We start from the raw sequence: 25,476 nt of genomic DNA on the forward strand, positions 1-25,476 counted from the left end.
TTCAATAAATAATGAACGCTTTTGAATTAAAACTAAATATATAATTTTGCTGGTGTAAGTTGTCTCACAAATTAGCTGATGGTTTTTATATAAATTATATATATATATATATTGATATAGATATGGAAATTTATATATAAATAGAAATAGAAATAGGTATATATATATATATATATATATATATATATATATATATACATGTATTAACTACTCATGTATTATACATGTACGTGTATATATATATATACGCATAAATATATATGAATATATAAATTCATTTAAACTATACAAACTAATATATATATATATATATATATATATATATATATATATATATATATATATATATATATATATATATATATATAACATATTATGTAGAATATGTATGTAAATGTATAAGTATACATATAGAGAAATATTGTGAGTGAGTTAGCTAGGATAATTTTTTTTAAACTTAAAGTACCTTTTGCGTTGTTGTTCTTGATTTTATCACAAGACGCACAACAATAATTGGACAAAACCTCTGGCGTATAACAGACATGGGGGGCTGTTGCGACCGCTTGGGTACACGAAAGATCGATGCCATTCACTTTAACTTTATTAACGTTGTCTCCTAGAGAGCAGCCTGGTGTGGGGGAAGATGGTAATATTATATCAGTGGTTTTCTGACTGAGCTAGAGCTACCTGTGTTTGACTTGGATTTAATCTACAGAGCCCTGCGATGTTTTCTGTATTATTTATCTTGTACAAAGGCGTGTATTTTAGGGACCAGAATTTTACCAAGATATCTTTGTTAGAACTGTACTTACTTCCAATAACTGGAGCTATTGAATCGACGGTACATATTCCTAGTTTACACCACTGCGAGACACAAAAAATATGTTTATTTCATGCTTATAAAACAGACGTAGATGTTTTTAAAAGCTTATATTTAACTTGCTTCTTCTGTTTGTCGTGCTTTTGTGTGTCGTCATAGAATGAAACGGGCACGATGACAATGCAATCTGACATCAAATTTGACTAAATTGGATGACTAATTAATATTTTATGAATTGATTACAATTTTCTTAAATGATCATGTTCATTTGGTGCGCAATTGTTTTTACACATGAAACTCTACTGTATTAATAAATTTAAAATAATGAAAAACAAACTCATAAAAAACGTTTTAATAACAAGCTTTTATGTAATATTGCTCTGATATGGAGAAAACTATAATAATGAGCTACTATTCAAATAACTAAAAAGAAAAGCGTGGGTCGCTTCTTAAATTTTAGTGAAAGTATCAGGGGCGTAGCGAGGGGGGGGGGCGGGGGGTGCGGACCGCACCGGGTGACACCATTTAGGGGGGTGACACCAAGGCAAAAAATAGCAAAATATATAGAGAAAAACTTGAGGGGGGGTGCAAATCGAAAGTTTGAGGGGGGGGGTGCAAATCAAAAATTTGTCCCCGGGAAGAGTCGCTACGCCTCTGGGGGGTGACACCATTAAGTGCCGCACCGGGTGACACCCGACCTCGCTACGCCACTGGAAAGTATTTTATACAAATTAGAGCGACACACGCTTTTTTTTCGTTATTTAAATAGTAGCTCTTTATTATATTTTTAAAAATCATTCATTGTTTTCCTTTTTTAGTGCATTATTACATAAAAACTTGTTATTAAAACGTTTTTTATGATTATTTTTTTACATAGACGCAAAGCAAAAATTTTACCTTAAAAAGTGTTTAGAAAACACCTTTACCCCTTTTTTTCAAAGGAATTATGTGAATAGCCGTTTGACAATTTAAAAATAGACAAGTTTTTTTTTTTTATAATCAAGAGTTATCATTAATTATTAATTTATTCCAACCTTCCCGTCTCCGCAAGAAGTTCCTTCTGCAGCAAAATGTTTCGTACATGTTGGGGAAGATTTGGAAGCCACGGGATCAAGACAGAACATTGAGGTACAGATGTCACCAACATTGCTAAAATTTGCACCCTGTGTGGGTAGAGTTAGATTTTTTTTGTAAACGAAGATACCTACAGACACGAACACACATACACTCATCTACACTACTCCTCTTTTCCCGTTCGTGCCCAAGACACATGAAGCAGGTGAAGCAGATTTTAGCTGTTTCAATTACCTCGTCATACAAGGGGATAGTGTGGTCAGCACATGGTGGACTCAGAGACGTTCCATAGACAGGGATTCGAACTCTAGACTTTCGGGTCAGTAGTCTAGCGCTCTACCTATAGGCCACGCCGTCCCATTTGTGTTTGTACATGTACGGATAAGCCTCCACAACTGCACACGTATATGATTACGTACATGTACGTGTACGAGCACACGACCATAAACATGTACACTACATGTACAATACATGTATTAAGATGGTATTTGTTTTTTTATCATTTTAATTTATCTTAATCATGTTCATAATAAATACATTTTTCATTATACATCTTTAGTAGCCATCGAATCCGCGTTTAAACGCGTGTGTATGTATGTAGATTGTATCTCCCGAACTATTTCCTATTTAATATTAGAATCAAAGTTACTCGATTTGGATGAAATTTTATTTCATCTTGTGATTCCATAAAATTTTATCTCTTAAGGAATTTTGACCAAGGCAATAGAAATTCTGACTAAACATCATTGTTGTTCTGCGTGTCATTCGACAGACTTTGCAGCTGGTTTAGGATCTTTTAATACAAGTTTTAAAAAATTACATTCTGTACATGATAATAAAACAGAGACAAAACACGACTCTACTTACATAGCAAACATGCGATGTTTTACCGTACATCATCTGACATTGTTGGTTGGCTGGGTAATCCTGTCCAGAGTTATTACCTACTGTGCTCTCAAACGCGTTCAATGCAGTGCTGCTGGTAGTTAGACAACTGTGACAGAAACAATTAATTTGAAGTTAAAAACCCGAACAGAATTTTACAAATATTTTGGCCGAATTATAATATCTTAAGAAATATCTCGGCGGATAATGGTTTTCAACACCGGTCCGGTATTTAGAATAGCCTGAAAATAAAAGAGTGTGTCTCTTGTTGTAAAGACAAGCATCCGTACCTGGCACTTGATGACTGTAATATCGAGTTGATATAGGTTTTAATGCTGTTTGCTGAGCAGTTTGAAAATATCCACCGTGTCGACACGGGGTCAGAAGCCAACCCTGACATAAGGTATAAGGTACTATCGCTGCAGCCTGGATAAAAACTATCATGTTGGGCTCCGAGGCTAAGATTATAAGGAATGTTCATGGATTAGTTGCAAAATACGATAGGTCTTATCCTGAATGTTTATGGGTAAGTTGCAAAAAGTGTCGTATCTATCAGCAATTATACTTTAAAAATATAATTCTGTTTCAAAAGTATGAGTTTAATTTAAAATTATAATCGGCATCAGTTTTATAAAAAATAAAATTCGCCTAAATAAACAATTTAAAACACATAATTTTTACAATTTTTGTTTCAATTTATTATTAAAATATTAAACACTTTGCTAAACAAAAACAGCGAAACTAATTTTTTCAAAAAGTCACCTGTGAGCTATTTCATGCGCGATTGGAAAGCTGCTCTGGAATCCCCCTTTGTCCTCTACAACAGAAGAACTGGTGCCATCTTTTTTGCACATGGTCCCAACATAGGCGTGGCCCAGACCTGTAGAGAGACATACTGATGATTGTTTGGCTGCATATGATAGGAACGGCGGGGTCGGACGGACGGAAAGTCTCGAGTTCGAGCCCCCCCCCCCCCCCCGAACGAAATGAAATTGATATAGAAAATATATACTTTTATCAGTGTCCGCCTTCCCCCCCCCCCCCCCGTCCCCCGAAGAAAGTCTACCCCCCCCCCCCCCCCGGAGAAAAAAGTCTGGAAGAAACACTGGTTCGAAACCCTCGGGTAGATGAGGCTCGATAGCTGGGAACAGCCACTCTTCTAGAAGAGACATCTCCAAAATTAAACAACTGCTGCCTTGTAGTTTGTTCTTGGTTGGACAAAGGCTATGGAAGCAAATCCAAAAAGAAAAACAGGCTGAAATCGGAGTCAATGGCCTCAGTGGCGCTTAACCAGTTGACACGTATACTTAATTGTGTTAGAGGGGATCCCTTCCAACACTAAAATTAAGAACGCAGAAGAAGGACAGACGGAGCATATGACTGAGTCCACCCAGCCTTGATGGGTACCTGACTCGCGTTGGGATAAGTAAAGGCGGCTGGGCATAGTGCTTTCTATACTTTATATGCCGAGGTCACTGAAACGTGAACTACACTTCACCCCCCCCCCCTTCCCCCAAGGGGCGTCAGGTTTCAAACGGTACTTGACTATGTGATAGGAACTCTACATCATCTGCCCTATGGATCTTTAGGCATACACGGGGACCTATGCAAAAGATGCAGGAAGATAATTATTAAAGAACTTGTTGAACTGTTATAAGTAGGTAAACTTTTTAAAGTAAAAAAAAGGATCCAAGATTTCTAGCGTATAAAGTAGAACTGTTGCTTGAGTTTGTACTATGTCAAGTTGTATTTATCTTCCTTATCGCGTATCGTGCAGATCTTATGGATTTGAACTCTGATCACGAACAAACGCATGCTCTACCGCTTGACCACGCTTTCACATTTAATACAAATTATTCAGGCTGGGTTGTCTCGCTTACCTTGTACCTCTCCACCAGAACTTGATACAGAGGCCAGGGCGGTCCTAAAACAGAGGGGTAAGAACAATTCATTAGAAGTTGTTTGGCGCATTTATTACTCAGGTAAACGGGGTTCAGTGGCGTTGCTAGGTCGGGTGTCACCCGTTGCGGCACTTCTTGGTATATATATATATATATATATATATATATATATATATATATATATATATATATATATATATATATATATATATATATAGTAACGATTTTATACATATTCTGTTAATAGTGCAGTTGCATGTAGAGTTGTTTTCTCTATAGTTAGCACGTTTACGTCATCGTGTCACCCCACCCTCTTGTAATAATTGTCGATTTGTACTTGAAAGTCTATTTAACTTTAATTAATCATTAATGGTACTGGCAAAAAGCATTTTCTCTAAATACATTTTGCAATTTTGTGCATTGATGTCATCCTCCCCCTCCCACGAAATGGTTTCACCCGGTACGGTCCGCCCCCCCCCCCCCCTCAGCTACGCCTCTGCAGGGGTTGAAGGGTAACCATAAATTATATAGTATTTGTAAAATAAAATGTGTTAGGCTAAGGTATATATGTTTTATAGTACCTTTTTTTTTTAATTAATGGATTGGGTTTATGGGGGGGGGGGATTTTAAATAAAAATATGAAACGAGATATGTTCTAGATGAGTTAATTGTGAAGCGAGCTTCGTGTAAACTTAGTAAAGTTCTACACGAGAAGGGTTTAAAATATTTTGTAAAATTAAATTAAATTTATCTTTTATTTATTTATTATTAGTAATGTTGCAACCTCGCCCCCCCCCCCCCCCTCCAATATCTAAAATAAAAATAAAAAAACACTCTTGTAAATCTGTATACCTTTAGCTTGATCAATACTTGCCTACTAATTTAATATCTTCTAAACTTACGAGGTAAACAGCATCACGTGGTCATATCGGTCTATCAAATTTGATTGGCTGTTTTTTACCAACCAATCTTTAAACGTGTTGAGCGTTTGTTCGGCATTAATGTTGTTTGCGTTGGCAGCACTCTGAAATTCATAAAAAAAAAAAAAATTACAGTGTAGAGATTTTAAAAAAAAAGAACAACAAAGCGAAGAGTAATTTGTAACAAAAATATGAACCGAGTTGAGAGCTTAAAAAATAAGTTACATGTATTAACTTAAAAGAACTAGTAAAGTATAAGCAATAATTGTTAGTTGACCGTTAGGTCATTTCAATGTAATACTTGGAAGTATCAATACCCGATTACTAGATCTTACAGTAGCCCCAAAATTAGTCTTACCCTAACCCAGGGGTTCCCAACCTTTTTTTACTCTAGAGCACATTCTAAAATATCGGTAGGGTGGCGGGCACCACCTATTTTAAATCGACAAACTCCTTCCAAAGGCGTAGCGACCCTTCCCGTCACCCGGGGACAAAACTTTCGATTTGCACCACCCCCCCCCCCCCCTCAAACTTTCGATTTGCACCCCCCCCCCCTCAAATTTTCGATTTCCTTCCCCTTCAACCTTTCAATAATGTTTATGAAAAAAATTCTGTCTCTGTCGAATAGTAAGAGGCGGGTACATTCGAATCGTTCGGCGGGCGCCATGGCGCCCGCGGACACGGGGTTTGGAACCCCTGCCCTAACCCTTACTTCATTACAGTTATGGCGAAAATTCCATTATCCTTTCAAAACATTTGAAACCCTGCTTTTTTTGTTTTTAGTTCATTTACTTATCTATAGCTTGTATAGTAGTTAAGATCATTCACAGCAAGTAGGTCTTTGAATCTTGAGCTACCCCCAATTTAAAACGATTTCTTTTTACCTAAAACGTACCGCTATACATGGCGTAAATTTACTTACATAACTTACATAACTTACATAACTTACATAACTTACATAACTTACATAACTTACATAACTTACATAACTTACATAACTTACATAACTTACATAACTTACATAACTTACATAACTTACATAACTTACATAACTTACATAACTTACATAACTTACATAACTTACATAACTTACATAACTTACATAACTTACATAACTTACATAACTTACATTAGACCAAACATTTACTTCATTAAACTTAAACACGACTTAATATTTTGACTGCTTACACAATTTAAACAGGACCAAACATAATATTTAAATACATAATTTAAATGAGACTTACATAGCATACTTACAATAATGTAAAACAGACCTAACATTTACTTACATAATTAAATTCAATATCGACGAGTTGCAGTTGCACTGTGAAGCCTAGATTAAGAGTAGCGAGTCTTACATTCGCCTGAGAAATTACAAATAAAAGCATTACCTGAATGAAGAAAAGAGAGGTTAAAAGGGCAGGTAAAGGGGGGACGAATACCACTCACGTCACGTACGTTATGAACTCACCCCGAGGGCCTCACCTATTGTTCGTTATGAATTTTGAGAAATTTTGATGTGAATATTAAATTGCTTCATTTTAATTGAAAACGGATATATTTAACTTTAAAAGCGGGCGTTGAGAACTTAAATACTGTTAAATAACATGCACATTTATACGAGTAAACCACCGTTATATATTTCTATATTGTATATAACGTTTGTGTCAGCAGCTCAAGAAGAGGGGAGGGGAGGGGAGGGGTGGGGGGGGGGGGGGGGTTGGACTTGTGAGACGACGGGGAGACGAGGGTTATCTAATTAGGACCAGGATTTGTAAACATTTTCAGTATTAAATAGAGTTGTTGTTACCGAAACAAACCAAACTGGCAAATAAAGTAAAAAATTTAGTTGGGTTTTTGTGGTTGATTTTGTTGTTTCTGTTCAAAGAGCAATAACTCTATCAATATTCTAGAACAAATACTAATAATCTTAATAAAAAAATAAAATATTTGAAATTTAAAAAAATGTTACTGGCTCTTTAAAACCAGGGAAATTTTGAAAATTGTAACTTTTGGCTCTTCCGCTTCAAAAGGTTGCCACCCCTGCTCTAGAACGATTTCAAGACATAAATGCTTCTGGAAAAGGAAAAAAAAGGGGGGGGGAGGGGTAATGTTGAAGTAAATTTTGGTGTCGGGGTGAATCTGACAGTAAAGATGTGGGGGGGGGGGGGGGAGTTGGGGGAGAGGGTTTTTTAAAAAGCATGACGGTTTAGACCATATAGTCAACGTGTTTATTTCTCGGTAAAATTAATGTAGATGAAAATGTATCTGTAAAATAAATTTAAATGTACATTCGTCTGTAAAATTTAGTCTAATTGTAATTTTCTCTGTAAAATTACTCACACTGTAAACTCTCTCTCTCTCTCTCTCTCTCTCTCTTTGAAATTAGTCTAAATTTAAATGTATCTATAAAATTAGTCTAATTGTAAATTGTAGAGATGTAAAATTTGTCTAAATGTAATTTTCTCCGTAAAATAACTCTCCCTGTAAACATTCATTAAAATTAGTCTAGATGTAAATTTAACTGGAAAACTAGCCTAGATAAAAACGTATCCGTAAAAGTAGTAATTTTCACTGTAATACACTCTCACTTTAAACTTCTCAATGAGACATTGTTATTAAGCTGAAAAGCAACATGACGTAGACCACTATTATACTAGAGATTTCGTTAATCGTCGTCACTTTTAATATTTACAAAAATAACTTAGCCTAGTAACTCTACTAAGAATCTTCACCTGATGGAAACACCGAGAAACATATTCTTGGATCATGTTCTGTGTTTGAGTGTCGAGTTTCTTAACATCGGTTTCTGATGACGTTTCGCGGACATAGGTCGACCATCTGGGGGGAAATGTAAGGGGAAATGTAAGGTATTATTAAAATGTTTGAAATGTAAATACTCCAACTGTAAAAGTCTATATCCAGCTCTCACTAGGTAGTAATTTAAACCAGTCGCGACGCTAGGTCGGGTGTAACCCGGTGCTGTCCGTACCCTCGACCAACCATTTTCTGACGATGCTAACACAAAATAAGAAGAAAGCATGTTTAAATACTAATTTATAAAAACCATATTACAAGCGCTACACAAAAATACAGAAAAACCCAGAGAGTATTAAAAAAAGTTATTTGCTTATGTTTCTAAAACTTGTGTTTGTATAAAAATAACCTTAAAAGTTTTATATGACGAAATGAGACTCGGGATTTCGAAGCAATTCTTTACAAAGAAAACATCGATCTGCTAAATATGGACGTCTAGCTAAACGGGCTGAAGTAGACGGCGAAAAGCAATACATTTGATGCCCCTCCCCCACCATTATGTGATGCCCCTCCCCATATTATCTGATGCCCCTCCCCATATTATCTAATGCCCCTCCCCCATTAAATGATGCCCCTCCCCATTATGTGATTCCCCTCCCCATATTATGTGATGCCCCTCCCCATATTGTTTGATGCCCCTCCCCCATTAAATGATGCCCCTCCCCCATTATGTGATGTCCCTCCCCCATTATGTGATGCCCCTCCCCCATTATGTGATGTCCCTCCCCCATTATGTGATGTCCCTCCCCATATTATGTGATGCCCCTCCCCATATTGTTTGATGCCCCTCCCCCATTAAATGATGCCCCTCCCCCATTATGTGATGTCCCTCCCCCATTATGTGATGCCCCTCCCCCATTATGTGATGTTCCTCCCCCATTATGTGATGTCCCTCCCCATAATATGTGATGCCCCTCCCCATATTATTTGATGCCCCTCTCCCATTAAGTGATGCCCCCCATTATGTGAACCCCCTCCCACATTGCGGGATGCCCCTCCCCTATTATGTGATGCCCGTAGCCCCATTATGTTTGCCTGATGCTTGCTGCGCCATCAGTATCAGGCGTGCTGGTTACATGACCACGTCATTGAGAGAAACACATCACAACTTTTGTACATCCTCACATCACAACTTTTGTACATCCTCACAACACAACTTTTGTACATCCTCACATCACAACTTGTGTACATCCTCACATCACAACTTGTGTTCATCCTCACATCACAACTTTTGTACATCATCACATCACAACTTTTCTACATCCTCACATCACAACATTAGTACATCATCAAATCACAACTTTTGTACATCATCACATCACAACTTTTGTACATCATCACATCACAACTTTTGTACATCTTCACATCACTGATAGGAAAACATCACAACATGTGTTCATCCTCACATCACAATTTGTGTACATCCTCGATTCACTGAGAGGACCACGACGTACTGTATGTACATCCTAACACCACCGACAGGAACATAGCATGTACATTATCACACCCCAATGAAGAACATACTTTACGTTATGCACATTTTAACAGCATAGACAGGAAGATGGCCTACCTTTTATACATCTCCACGTCGGTGACAACCTTGGTGTCTATTTTGTAGGTCGTTGTCTGTCTTCTAGTTCGATACGTCTCACAGAATGCACATACTGTACAGGGTTGAGGAGAAGAGAGGCATCAAATTTATTAAGAAATAACTAATTGAGATTAAGATTCTTACCATTTATATTTATATAAAGAGGGTATCGCCGGAATAGAGGCTTAACTAAATCCTTAAGGTTATGATGAAGGTTAGGGTTATTTTTCCCCCTTTAAGAATAAAGGATTGGGCAATAATATTACTAAGGAAAATAACGGAGTACAGTGTTATATAACATGACTTCATAACACCACATTACGTAATACAATATAACACAATAGAATTTGTTGACTTAAGGATGAGTTAAAGTCAAAGTTAAAAGGTTCATTTTTCTTTCTTACGATTATTATCAACCAGACATGACCCCTTTTATTTTGATACGCTCGCTGTGTGCACTATCGGCTACAGCTTGTGTTAAGGTTTCGCAAGACTAGTAAGTGCGAAGGATAAGATTTTTTTTTTAATATCGTGATCTCCCACAAAAACCACACAAACTTTGTCAACAGATAAAAAAAAAACAGTACCTGTGCTGATTTAAATGTAAACAAATCTTTACATAACTTTAAAATTTAAAAAAATCATATAAAGTTTTGTAACAAATGAAATAATAACTTACCCGCCAGGATAAGTAGAATATTTCGAACGACCATCGTTATAAATTTTTTTTTTTTTAAAGTAAGTCTTTATTCTTGGTTTCCTTTACTTATGTTATATTTACATCTAGTAACGCCTTTTTACACAAAGAACCTGTTCACTCATCAGCTTGGTTTTCTTCAATAATAAACGAAAATAATAATAATGATGATAATAATAATAATAATAATGATGATGATAATAATAATGATAATAATAATAATAATAATAATAATAATAAATGAATAATAAAATAATTTAAAAAATAATAAAGTAAAATAAAATAATTTAAAAAATAATAAAGTAAAATAAAAATAGGAACAACATATTTAAAACAAACAACAGGTATACCACCTTAAAATCAATCAATGTCCCTCAACTCAGTTTTGTAAAATACAAATTCTGTAAGACGCTTACAAAAGACAGCCACCCCCTGCCTGCTATAACTTGCTACAACTTGCCGAATGCCGCCTGACAAATAGACAACCAATAACCCAGCGTGTGCTTATATTGCATTTTTTTTTTCGTTCTGAAATTTTTCAAGTGGGGAAAAAATTTTCTTGGGAAAAAATTAGCCAGCGCGGAGATAGATTTATAAGCTTGGATAGTAGAGCCCTAGCCTGGTAGCCTGAGAGTCTGAGTTCGAATCCGGGTTCAAGTCAGTGGGGCGTCCCCTGAGTCCACCCAGCTCTGGTCGGTACCTAACTCATGTTAGGGAAACTAAAGGCGGCTGGGGCATAGTGCTGACCACAACTTCCCTTCATATGCCGAGCGGTGTTTCTTCCAGACTTTTTTTCTCCGGGGGGGGGGGGGGGGGGGGCACTTGAAATTTTCGGGGGGGGGGGGGGCGGGGGCGGTAGACTTTCTTCGGGGGGGGGGGGGAGCGGACACTGGTTAAAAGGTACCAATTAAGTATTAATCAATTAAAATTAAAGTTAGCTTAGGCTAAAAAATACATGTGAATATTTATTAATCAATTACAATTAGAGTTAGCCTAGATTAAAAAATACCAGTAAATATTAATCATTCAATTTAAATTAGAGTTAGCCTAGGTTAAAAAATACCTGTAAATATTAATCAATCAATTTAAATTAGAGTTAGCCTAGGCCTAGTCGAGTTTCCCACTTGAACTAAACCAACCATCAACCGGTTACGAGGCTACCGTGTAACATTTGTCCACGGTTCACGGTTCACTGCACATTCTCAGCCAACACCCACGCCCCTTTGTTGACTAATGAAAAGACTTAAATGACTGACTCGAATCTGATATAAAAAAAACTTTAATAGCGGTTTTAAAAGTTATTTTAATTTACTGAGTTTTAATTGAAAAAAAATTCAATTAGGCGCGTCGTCCATAAATAATGTCACGCTTTTTAAGGGGTGGGGGAGGTGGTTTTGTTTTTAGGGGGTGGGGGTTGAGAGGAAAATGGAAGTAGGGTGGTGTCAGAAGGTACTAGACACTGAACGTTGTTTCATTTTCTAGTTTCAAAAACAATTCTAGAATAGTCAAGTTAAAATCACGTTTAATGTATAAACAGCAAGATATGATAAAATTTTAGAAGTTATTTATATTAAAATGTCAATTTATTTTGACGAGAAAAATGGTATCAAGGTAACTTTTGTTAGGTTAGTTTAATCAAAGAGTTAATCCACTGTATTAATAACTGACTACAGATGAACACCTCTACTATTAACTGTGCCTACTTTAAAACTATCACCCCGTGGGTAGGGGGGGGGGTGACATCAATTGCAAAATTTACAGAGGAAAAAAGGTTTTGTTGAATATTTGGAGTAACTGATAACGACAAATTGACGCCATTAGGCGTAATGGAATAGGGTGACAGCAATAGCAACTATATATAGGCCTATGTAGACCTATATATATATACATATATATATATATATATATATATATATATATATATATATATATATATATATATATGTGTGTGTGTGTGTGTGGGTGTGGGTGTGTGTAATTTATTCGGGGGGTTGGGGTGTGACACCATTAAGTGTCGCACCGGGTGTACCGACCTAGCGACGCCACTGAATTTAATACATGTTCAGTTGTATCAAGTTAACATCTTTTAAGTTTAAATGTATTAGTTTAATATGTATCATTCCGTATAAATAAACACATTTCTCTTTTAACTGTTTTAAGTAAAATGTTCCGTACATGTATAAGCTAGTTAACATGTATCAAGTAAACGTTATAAAATTCATACAAATTTAAGTATGTTAATATGTATCATTCCATATAAACATATATCTCGTTCAATTGTTTCAAGTAAAATGTGTATGTTCCATACATGCATGAGCTATTTAACATGTATCAAGTAAACTTTATAAAATGTACACAAATCTAAGTAGGTTAACTTGTTTCAAGAAAACTATATTCGTCCCATCTAAATGTGCAAATGCCTTTATATCAGGGTATCTTGGATCTAGATGACTTGCATTACATGTCGCGATGATCTCAGTTATATCAACGTAATGTGACCGTCACGAAGACGACTTGTCTTTGTACGTGTTTGAATCCAGGATATCCGGTTGGGTGGAGGTATTCAGGGGGTGGGGTAAGGGATGGGGTGGGGTAAGGGTTGAGGCACCATTTTGTAATGGAAAAAAATATAAAATAAAAAGGTTAACTGTCGAGCTCAATATTTTAATATCATATTACAGTTTTTATTATCAAAAGGGACCGCGCCAGCGAACAGCACGCACTTAACTTTTTCTTTTGTTATAAATGTTATCTTAAATAACCCGGCACTGCGCAATGAAGACACAGGATATATTTAGGCACGTTTTACTACATCTTGAAAGCTTACAAAGACGCGCGAAAGCTTTGATAAACGAAAAAAGCATTGACTCTCTGAGTTTTTCTAAGAAATGGAATTATTCCCAAGAAATATGTTAGTTTGGTGGGAAAATCGAGCAAACATTTATTTAACGTATATTTTAAAGCGAGAAAAGTATTTAAAAAATTAATTGCGTAATAAGTGCTGTTAAATACATATGTGTTTAAGTATTTTTCAAAAATGTTTTTCCAACGTCTTATCCCCCTAGATATCTCCAGTTGATAATGAGAGCAACACTAGTGAGCTAACAAACGCCCCCCCCCCCCCCCCCCCCAGGAGCTAACAAGCCTGGTCACTGGTCAACATAACGACAACTACTGTCTTGTCTAAGGTGTCTGTCTCTTTGAACCGTTCATCTATTAGTCAGTCCCCCTAAAATGTACATGTATTTATATCTAATCAATGGCTGCTAAAGTTTCCCAGAAATTACAGGCGAAATTTTGCACTCTATATTCTTTTATTAGTGTTAATGGTGATGTAGTTTACTTCTTGCTTACATTAATTAGTTGGATTAATTATTGTTAATGTCTGACATCTAAGACATCTAAGTATGTCTTGATTAAATGTTTCTTACTCTGCTAAATTACAGTAACATATGTCTTTATCAAATGTAAACTGTACTGTTTCACAAACTGCGGCACTTACTATAGTAGTAGTAGTAAGTAAAGTTCCCTTTCAAACCTGACGGTGTATGGGGCAAGTAGAGTTCACTTGTTATACACGACTAATATGTCTGAAATTTAAGTTACTGAATGGCGAACTATGAGTGGTGCCTTATAACGGAAATGTACCAACTAGTTTAAACTTTACTATTTATTATACTAAGCTGAGCATTATTAAAAACATCATTGACATTCGGGGTCAGATCTAGGTGCAAGAAGTGCAAGCAGTGTTTCTTTTAGACATTTTTTTTCTCCGGGAGTGCACTTGAAACTTTCAGGTTTTATTTGGGGGGGGGGGGGGGGGGGAGGCGGAAACAAGTAAAAGCGTATATTTTCTGTAGAAGTCTGGGGGTAGGGGGGTAGACGCGCTTTGAAGAGAGGCGCGAAAGGAACACCGAGAGCAAGCTACGTTATATCAATACAAGCAAAGGGACGTCATTCTATGCAACGCCGCGCGGTCTAAATACCAACCACGGTTGGTGCTTAGATGTCTTGAATTTTGGAGAGTTGTGGATGGGTGTTTGTGTGGGGTGGGGGAGGGGGGTCTCTGATTGATCGTTCTTCCTGGTTACGTTAAGGCCGCCCTGTTTGAGGCCTCATGTTAATTGTATTTTAACGTCAACCTCCAATGTCGCAATGGTCTTATTTATGAATCATCGATTTTCTCCGTGCACTTGCGTTAGATCACTTGTGCACTAAAGTTGCGCTTAGCGCATGGGGTTTTCTTATTCAGTGCAAACAACTTTTGTATTTGGACTAAATAAGGAAGTCACTTAGGGAGTTGGCCCATATGGGCCAAAACGATTAATCAAACTACATAAACATAGATAATATGCACATACACTGGCGTTTACGCAATATTAAGTCCACGCTTGCACGCACACACACGCAAACACACACACACACAGATATATATATATATATATATATATATATATATATATATATATATATATATATATATATATATATATATATATATATATATATATATATATATACGTATATACGTATATCATGTTAACAAATGGTGACATAAATTCACACAAATCACCATAATACAGAATGCATATCATGTTAACAAAAGGTGATACAACTTCACTCTCTCGCACACTACACAACTCACTCATCCTGTAAACTCTATTACTCTAACACAAACATCTGCTAGGGATAATTTTTACACTGGTGTTCTTTTCTCTTTTGTACATTGTATTGATCATCCCTTTTTAATTCGCCATTATGGGATAGATATTCTATAGATATGGGATAGATATTCTATAGATATGGGATAGATATTCTATAGATATGGGATAGATATTCTATAGATATGGGATAGATATTCTATTGATATGGGATAGATATTCTATAGATATGGGATAGATATTCTATAGATATGGGATAGATATTCTATTGATATGGGATAGATATTCTATAGATATGGGATAGATATTCTATAGATATGGGATAGATATTCTATAGATATGGGATAGATATTCTATAGATATGGGATAGATATTCCATAGATATGGGATAGATATTCTATTGATATGGGATAGATATTCTATAGATATGGGATAGATATTCTATAGATATGGGATAGATATTCTATAGATATGGGATAGATTTTCTATAGATATGGGATAGATATTCTATAGATATGAGATAGATATTCTATAGATATGGGATAGATATTCTATAGATATGGGATAGATATTCTATAGATATGGGATAGATATTCTATAGATATGGGATAGATTTTCTATAGATATGGGATATATATTCTATAGATATGGGATAGATATTCTATAGATATGGGATAGATATTCTATAAATATGGGATAGATATTCTATAGATATGGGATAGATTTTCTATAGATATGGGATATATATTCTATAGATATGGGATAGATATTCTATAGATATGGGATAGATATTCTATAGATATGGGATAGATATTCTATAGATATGGGATAGATATTCTATAGATATGGGATAGATATTCTATAGATATGGGATAGATATTCTATAGATATGGGATAGATATTCTATAGATATGGGATAGATATTCTATAGATATGGGATAGATATTCTATAGATATGGGATAGATATTCTATAGATATGGGATAGATATTCTATAGATATGGGATAGATATTCTATAGATATGGGATAGATATTCTATAGATATGGGATAGATATTCTATAGATATGGGATAGATTTTCTATAGATATGGGATATATATTCTATAGATATGGGATATATATTCTATAGATTAGGGGATAGATATTCTATAGATTAGGGGATAGATATTCTATAGATATGGGATAGATATTCTATAGATATGGGATAGATATTCTATAGATATGGGATAGATTTTCTATAGATATGGGATATATATTCTATAGATATGGGATAGATATTCTATAGATATGGGATAGATATTCTATAGATATGGGATAGATATTCTATAGATATGGGATAGATATTCTATAGATATGGGATAGATATTCTATAGATATGGGATAGATATTCTATAGATATGGGATAGATATTCTATAGATATGGGATAGATATTCTGTACGATGTTAAGACAATGATGGCACGGAGTTGAGGCATTGTTGTTGTTGTTGTCTAAGTGTGTGTGTGTGTGTGTGTGTGTGTGTGTGTGTCGTACGTGTATTGTGTAGTCAGACTACCAACAAACAACACTTTGAATAGACACATCCAAAAAATATTTGAATTACATTTACAGCACTGCAGGTGTCAATGTGAGTGGTGGGGTGGGGGAGGTGGGATTAAACGAGCTTCACTTTACCCGCCCTAACCATCAAAACCACCGAACCGTGAAAAGTATTAGAAATGTTAGTAGTGGCTAAAGGCTTTTCCATTATTACTGCTGAATTTGGACTTACGTTTAAAAAAAAACACCTTTATGGTTAGGCCTAAATTGCATTAGACAAAACTGAGTTATAAACTAATGTCAGAAATAACCCCAGTCATAACATTAATAAACCTTACAAAATTCTAGACTGAGCTTTATTTTCTAAGCAATACACTGAAATTTTAAAAAATACACCTTACCTTAATTTTAAACTGCTAGATACTGGAAACTAAGCACCTCGGTTGCCTCTCCTATGTTAATCCTTCTGATTCCCATCTTTTTTATATCCCCCTAACATAGAAGAACAAGCTACACAGGCCCAATCGTAATTATCGACCCGATTAATCGTAGAGGCTACACAAAGGAAATATCCGCTTCCCTGTTGAATATAACACACATACCGGTGTGTGTGTGAGAGTGTGAGGTCATAGTTTATAAATACAATAAAAAAATCAAGGGACCGTAACTCTAATGTCACACGGGCGTTGCCGATAGTTATCTGACTTTGGTCGAAAAGTAGGGCAAGGATTGTGTTTTGTTCACCGTTAAGCGATGCATACGATCACATAGGTCAAAGAAGAACAATTAGACCCGGATACTATTTTTAGCACAGAATCGTGTTATAGGTTCAAACTAATGGGAATTGAATTCTCTCTGAAAATAACAGATTCGATCTGCTACTGGCTATTCGATTGTGGTTTATTATGACGAATTGAAATAAAGTATTTTATTTTATACGCCTGAATGCAAGACAGAGAAGGAAGCCCATCAAGGAAGTCGAGGCAGTAGCTAGGGACCCATTGTGTAGGGGGCCCCGGTCTTTATGTCATTATTTATGGGCGCTTTAGCTGAGTATAAGGCCCCACTAAATATACAACCCAATAGAAAATAAAGCCTACTAGTATATGAGGTCCCTGTACAATATATGGGTGCACTAAAATATAAAGCCTCACTAGGATATAAGAAAATAGAAAATAAGCCCCGCACTAGAATGTGAAACCCCACTAGTATATAAGGGCCCATTAGAATATAGGGCCCACTAGAATATAAGAGCCCATTAGACTATGAGGCCCTACAAGTATATAAGACACCACTATAATATGCAGCTCCGGTAGAATATAAGTTCCACAAGAACAGAAGGGCCTATTAAAATATAAGGCCCCAATGGAATATAGGCCCACTAGATCAGAACGGCATATTAAAATATAAGGCCCCAATGGAATATAGGCCCACTAGAACAGAAAGGCCTATTAAAATATAAGGCCCCACTGGAGTATAAGCCCACTAGAACAGAAAGGACTATTAAAATATAAGGCCACAATGGAATATAGGCCCACTAGAACAGAAAGGCCTATTAAAATATAAGGCCCCACTGGAGTATAAGCCCACTAGATCAGAAAGGCCTATTAAAATATAAGGCCCCAATGGAATATAGGCCCACTAGAACAGAAAGGCCTATTAAAATATAAGGCCCCAATGGAATATAGGCCCACTAGAACAGAACGGCCTATTAAAATATAAGGCCCCACTGGAGTATAAGCCCACTAGAACAGAAAGGCCTATTAAAATATAAGGCCCCAATGGAATATAGGCCCACTAGAACAGAACGGCCTATTAAAATATAAGGCCCCACTGGAGTATAAGCCCACTAGAACAGAAAGGCCTATTAAAATATAAGGCCCCACTGGAGTATAAGCCCACTAGAACAGAAAGGCCTATTAAAATATAAGGCCCCAATGGAATATAGGCCCACTAGAACAGAAAGGCCTATTAAAATATAAGGCCCCACTGGAGTATAAGCCCACTAGAACAGAAAGGCCTATTAAAATATAAGGCCCCACTGGAGTATAAGCCCACTAGAACAGAAAGGCCTATTAAAATATAAGGCCCCACTGGAGTATAAGCCCACTAGAACAGAAAGGCCTATTAAAATATAAGGCCCCAATGGAATATAGGCCCACTAGAACAGAAAGGCCTATTAAAATATAAGGCCCCAATGGAATATAGGCCCACTAGAACAGAAAGGCCTATTAAAATATAAGGCCCCAATGGAATATAGGCCCACTAGAACAGAAAGGCCTATTAAAATATAAGGCCCCACTGGAGTATAAGCCCACTAGAACAGAAAGGCCTATTAAAATATAAGGCCCCACTGGAGTATAAGCCCACTAGAACAGAAAGGCCTATTAAAATATAAGGCCCCAATGGAATATAGGCCCACTAGAACAGAAAGGCCTATTAAAATATAAGGCCCCAATGGAATATAGGCCCACTAGAACAGAAAGGCCTATTAAAATATAAGGCCCCACTTGAGTATAAGCCCACTAGAACAGAAAGGCCTATTAAAATATAAGGCCCCAATGGAATATAGGCCCACTAGAACAGAAAGGCCTATTAAAATATAAGGCCCCACTGGAGTATAAGCCCACTAGAACAGAAAGGCCTATTAAAATATAAGGCCCCAATGGAATATAGGCCCACTAGAACAGAAAGGCCTATTAAAATATAAGGCCCCACTGGAGTATAAGCCCACTAGAACAGAAAGGCCTATTAAAATATAAGGCCCCAATGGAATATAGGCCCACTAGAACAGAAAGGCCTATTAAAATATAAGGCCCCAATGGAATATAGGCCCACTAGAACAGAAAGGCCTATTAAAATATAAGGCCCCACTGGAGTATAAGCTTACTAGAACAGAAAGGCCTATTAAAATATAAGGCCCCAATGGAATATAGGCCCACTAGAACAGAAAGGCCTATTAAAATATAAGGCACCACTGGAATATAGGCCCACTAGAACAGAAAGGCCTATTAAAATATAAGGCCCCAATGGAATATAGGCCCACTAGAACAGAAAGGCCTATTAAAATATAAGGCCCCAATGGAATATAGGCACACTAGAACAGAAGGGCCTATTAAAATATAAGGCCCCAATGGAATATAGGCCCACTAGAACAGAAAGGCCTATTAAAATATAAGGCCCCACTGGAATATAGGCCCACTAGCAAATAAGACAAAAATCTAAGGCCCCACTAGAAAATAAGACAAAAGATCTAAGGCTCCACTAGAATTTGAGACCCTACTAAAATATGTGTCTGTCTATAATGTAAGGCCTGATAGAATATCAGACCACACTAGTAAATAATGTTCCATATTATTAGCATACAACGTTACCTTTTCCGACTGAGTTGTAATCAACATGCCAAGTTGAACTCTGGATTTGTTTAAAATAGTAAATAAATCAGATCAGAGGCGTAGCGATGGGGGGGCAGGGGGGGTACATATGACCCCGGGCGCCGACCTTAGGGGGCGCCGACCTTAGGGGGCGCCAAAATGAGTTGTAAAAACAAATTAAAATGTCATTTTAGCTTCATTTTTTGCTTTATAAATAGTTTGAGGGGGGGGGGGTTGCAAATTGAAAGTTCGAGGGGGGGGGGGGGTGCAAATTGAAAATTTGCTCTAGAGGGGGGCGCCACATTGAAAGTTTGTCCCCGGGCGCAGGGAGAGGTCGCTACGCCTCTGAATCAGATTGATATGTTGTCATGTGTGTAAATGGGGGGGGGGGTGAATAGGTGTGAATATGGTAAAGTAAGGATTATTATTGTGTAATATAGGGGAAAGGGGTCGGGACGTTAAATCGGTGCATAATGTTGTATGGTGGCATATGTGTCCAACACATTCTTTCTTTCAACAGAAAATAAAACATTGCTACTTGGTTTATTTTTTTCCCCTTTAATCCACCAGACCGCAGGTAGGTCTATGTTCTGTCAGAGTTTTACGCTTTGAACTTGTTTTAAAGCATTCAAATTTTACTTTGATTATTTTTGTGTGTCACGTTGACGAAGACAAAACAACGAAAAATGCTTCGTTTTGTGTATTTTTTTTTGTTTGGTGTATTGAAATTAAAAAAAATGTTCTTATACTCCGGATGTTTATTTTTCTTTTGCTGAACACTCAAACAATCAGCTTTTGTATCCCCTAAGTAAAACAACACCCTTTTACCGAACCCGGATACCAAACAGTTTACCGAACACATCACCAGAACCCTCCGAAATTTTCCAGGTGAAACCTTCTATTTAACACATACATCTGCTTTCAACATTATTCATCAAACGGTATTTTTTTTTAATCAAATCCTTACAGTAAAGTTTATTGCGGAAGCCCTTCAAAACAAGACTTCGACCTATTTCAACGCTTATATCTTCTAACGAAACAATTCACTGAACTATTCTACCAAACATAACATGTGGCTAAACCTTCGACCAACACTTTCTATGAACCTTTTTACAGAAACCTTTACCAAACCCTTTAACTAAACCTTTCTAGACAACCCTTCAACTAAACATTTCTAGCGAACCCTTAACCTTACCATTCTAGCAAATCCTTCAGCTAAACCTTTCTAGCGAACCCTTCAACCAAACCTTTCAACCATCTAAATCTTCTATCGAACCCTTTAGCCCATGTGTTCCCAAACTGTGTGTCGCGACCCCCCTGGGGGTCGCGAAGGTCTTTCTTGGGGGTCGCCAACTGGTAGACTAAACTCTAACAATAAAAAAAACCATACGTATATATAGAAGAATATCTGAAATTCGGCTTTACTAACATTACTGGAAATGGGATAGAGCAGAAACAATGCGTACTGTGTAAAGTTGTTCTCAGTCATGAGTAGGCCTAAATGAAACTTTCAAAACTAAAACGTCATTTTGAGACGAGTCATTCAGAACACACCAAAAAAGATATGGAGTTATTTCGTCGGCATGAAGCTAGATGTAAACGTCAGAGACTTGATCGAACAGGAAGTTTAAATATGTCTGTCTAATATTACTATTCAGTCGCTTATTGGGCTTGTAAGTTTATCGTTCTTTCTCGCGTTAATTCATGTCTGGTTAGCCAGGGAGAGATAAAAGTTTTCGAACTAAATCAATTGTTGTGCACGGGATTCCCATTGATAACAAAAAACATGGCGGCTATTTGTTAGTAGGTCCCGCTTCAAGATTTCAAAATCATCAAACGTTCCAGAAATGCAACAATTGTAAAAACTTTCAACGCTGTTTTGTTCATATGGATGGGAACAAACACATGTGTATGCATTTTTGAATATAAAAGTTTTGTGGCGGTAAGTATATTGATTTTATTTCATTTGTTGATAGTTTGTCCAAGGCTAGGGGACATTACTCTGACTCTACTCAGTCTTTGCTACGAGACTCAAGATTCCCAGACCTAAATCTAGATCTAGATTCAAGATCTAGATCTAGAATCTAGATCTAGATTCTAGAATCTACCTACTAAGATCTACATTGCTTTAATCTAGTTCTAAGAGTATAAGTTCATGAATTAGAATCTATTAGATCTAGATCTAGTATTTTTAGTGATCTAGATCTAGATAAAATATTAAATTAAAAATAGATCTAGATCTAGAATAATCTAGATCTAGATCTAGATCTAGATTCTATTAAGAAAAGGATGACTCTCAGTTCTCAGTCTCACTCAGCCTACAACTTATCGAATCTAGATATCTAGAATCTAGTATCTAGTAGAGATAGATCTAGATTTAGATCAGACTAGATTAGAAAGTTAGATTGACCACATTCTCTTGTTTATGTAAAATTTAAATCTAAACATTTGTATTTACTATTAGATTTTAAATTTAGATCTAGATCTAGATCTATCATCTAGCTAGATATAGATCTAGACTTTGACAACAATGTTAATAATAGATCTAGACTCTAGTTAGTACTGATTACTCGGTGATTACTGTTTAATATTTTAGAAGTCTATAAGATTAAGAAGTAGCTTGTAGATAGATGGCTAGATAGAGATAGTAGATCTAGATGCAGATGGTAGTATGGTAGGATCTAGATTAGAATTTAGATCTAGTTTAGGTAAAACCTACCATAGTTAAGTTTAGTAAAGAGCTAGTAAGACTAACCTTTGACAACAATGTTAATAATAGATCTAGACTCTAGTACTGATTACTCGGTGATTACTGTTTAATATTTTAGAAGTCTATAAGATTAAGAAGTAGCTTGTAGATAGATGGCTAGATAGAGATAGTAGATCTAGATGCAGATGGTAGTATGGTAGGATCTAGATTAGAATTTAGATCTAGTTTAGGTAAAACCTACCATAGTTAAGTTTAGTAAAGAGCTAGTAAGACTAACCTGTTTTTAATTTTAAATCGATTTTTTTAGATCTAGAATCTAGACTAGATCTACTCTAGCTATTTACTAGATCAGTAGCCAGTAGAGTGAGTAGAGTAGTAGTAGAGTGTTGTGTAGAGTACTGTAGACTATTGTAGAGTGTAGGTACTAATAACTAGACTTAAACTAGATTAGACTAGAATCTAGATACTATGAGATACATTTAGGGCTTACAGACTTATCAGACTACAGTGTTGCAATTAGTAGATCTAGTAATATATAGATTAAATTTAATTTGAAATTGTTACAGTAGTGCTACTACTTTTCTAAGTAGTAAGTAAGTAGTGTAGACTACTAGAAGAGCAAGATGATAGATCTCCATCAAGCTACAATAGAGTCTAGTTAGTAGTTAGTTAGCCGTAGTAATAGTACCAAAAGTAGTGTAAGTAGCACAGTAAAAAAAAGTATTACTAGGCCATCTACTATTGTATTAGGCCCTTTTATTTTTAGCAAGTTAAAGTTTGGTTAAGTACTAGTCTTCTAGCAAGTTGCCTTGTAGTAAACTTAGAAACTAGATCATGTGTATTAGTACTATTAGACTTGTAGGCTAGACTTGTTAGTCTAGACCAGGGACTATAAATTCTACAGTTGATAACTTTCGGCCTTTTAGTATAAGCCTAATTATTAATGAATTACATGGTACAAAAATTAATAAATTGGTCAGAGTCAGTACGGTTACAGTTAGCTGTTAATAGAATAAAGTTTTAGATCTATTGACTACAATTTTTAGTTACAAGTAATGAAAATGAAACTAATAGTTTTGTAATAGTTAAGATATGGTTAACTCAGATATTTTAGTTTTTAAGATAAGCTAAGTAGATAGAAAACTGAACCTTTACAATAAATGAAACCTTATATATATATTTACATTTTTATATATATATATATATATATATATATATATATATATATATATATATATATATATATATATATTAATATCACATATTAGTTAAATAACTATTTTAATATAATATATGGATAAACTTAATAATTTATTATATTTAAATTCTCTAGGTACTTGGCAAGCAATTTTCTCACACTTGACTATGGCTATAGGTGATGATCTTGAGCTAAACTAAAGGTGAGCTGAATTTTTTTATAATAAGCCATTTTTCAGCTTAAGCCCAAGTTTGAAACCGATTCAGTGTTCTAATTCTTAAAGAATATGTTGCTACTAAGATTATTTACTGTAAGTATTAATATGTATGGCTTGATAGTGGGACTGTCAGACAGTAGCTTTCACATTTCTATCCTAAAAGAGTTCAGATCCCTGGCTTTAGTCCTGGTATGATGTCCTAAGTCTCATGAGTACCAGCTCACATGAGTACCTGGCTCAAGATAGGGAAATTAGAGGTGGCTGGGTATATACCTCTGAACACTCTAATTTTACATGCAAATGTCACAGAAACAGGTGAATTTTAATTCATCTGCTATATTGGCTGTATGTTTTAATCAATGATTAATTTTTTTTATATTACTGAAAGTTGTTAAAAATATTATTTATTTAATTTCTAGGTAAATGGAACAGCATGGATGTGGATTTTTAGACACAAGGAAGCTGAATTTAACTTTTAATGAAGAATTTAAATGATGATTGTCCATGAAAAGAAATATTAATCATATACATTGTAATGCTGTATTGATGCATCTTCTGTTTTAAGTAATTAAAAAACCATCCATTTATGAAATTATTTTCATTTTTTTTTTTCAATTTTAAAACTGTAGTTCTGTTTTGTTATTTGAAAACAATGATGAAAGTATACTGAACTGCCATTGAGATATTAATATAAATGCTATTGTTTATAGTTTAATTCTTTCAGAAGCAACTATATTGACATCAAAACTGAATCTTTATTGTACACTAAGTATAAAAGCTTACCCGCAAACCAGTCCATGTCAACAATTTATTGACATCAAACATTAAATTTTTTTAAAGGTGATTTTTCTTAAATAAAACAGACTACTTTCATATGGGATAAGAAACATTTAATTTTGAAATTGATTGGTTTATTAAATTTTAATGGAGCTGAAACTAAAACACTGGGTACAAATTTATTATTACTTTGTTTCTCAGAAAATTGCAAATTTTGAACATAAGAACTGTGGGAAGTAGGCAATGATGTTAAGATATCTCTTGAAACTTGAAGAAATTGTGGACGGTTTAGAGAT

At 35.6% G+C, this 25,476-nt stretch overlaps 1 protein-coding gene and 1 long non-coding RNA gene across 2 annotated transcripts; one reads left to right on the forward strand and one right to left on the reverse strand.

Moving 5' to 3' along the window:
• Positions 1–26: 26 nt before the first annotated feature.
• LOC131937985 (metalloprotease mig-17-like) lies at positions 27–17,484 on the reverse strand. Its single transcript, XM_059295783.1, has 14 exons — positions 17,306–17,484; positions 10,688–10,842; positions 9,988–10,081; positions 8,336–8,441; positions 6,890–6,964; positions 5,583–5,704; positions 4,660–4,703; positions 3,542–3,659; positions 3,070–3,237; positions 2,762–2,888; positions 1,855–1,983; positions 813–864; positions 543–628; positions 27–32 (listed from the first exon to the last, which is right to left on the reverse strand). Exons 2-14 carry the CDS (start codon positions 10,719–10,721, stop codon positions 27–29), a joined length of 1,161 nt encoding a protein of 386 aa, XP_059151766.1. The 5' UTR covers positions 10,722–10,842; positions 17,306–17,484.
• Positions 17,485–22,045: 4,561 nt separating this feature from the next.
• On the forward strand, positions 22,046–25,185 carry LOC131937988 (uncharacterized). Its single transcript, XR_009386265.1, has 3 exons — positions 22,046–22,220; positions 24,322–24,388; positions 24,823–25,185. It is a non-coding gene; the product is annotated as an uncharacterized LOC131937988 (long non-coding RNA).
• Positions 25,186–25,476: the final 291 nt, after the last annotated feature.

This window comes from Physella acuta, unplaced genomic scaffold (genome assembly GCF_028476545.2).
Source record: "Physella acuta isolate Inbredline_101_S28 unplaced genomic scaffold, ASM2847654v3 ptg000226l, whole genome shotgun sequence".
Lineage (NCBI taxonomy): Eukaryota > Metazoa > Mollusca > Gastropoda > Physidae > Physella > Physella acuta.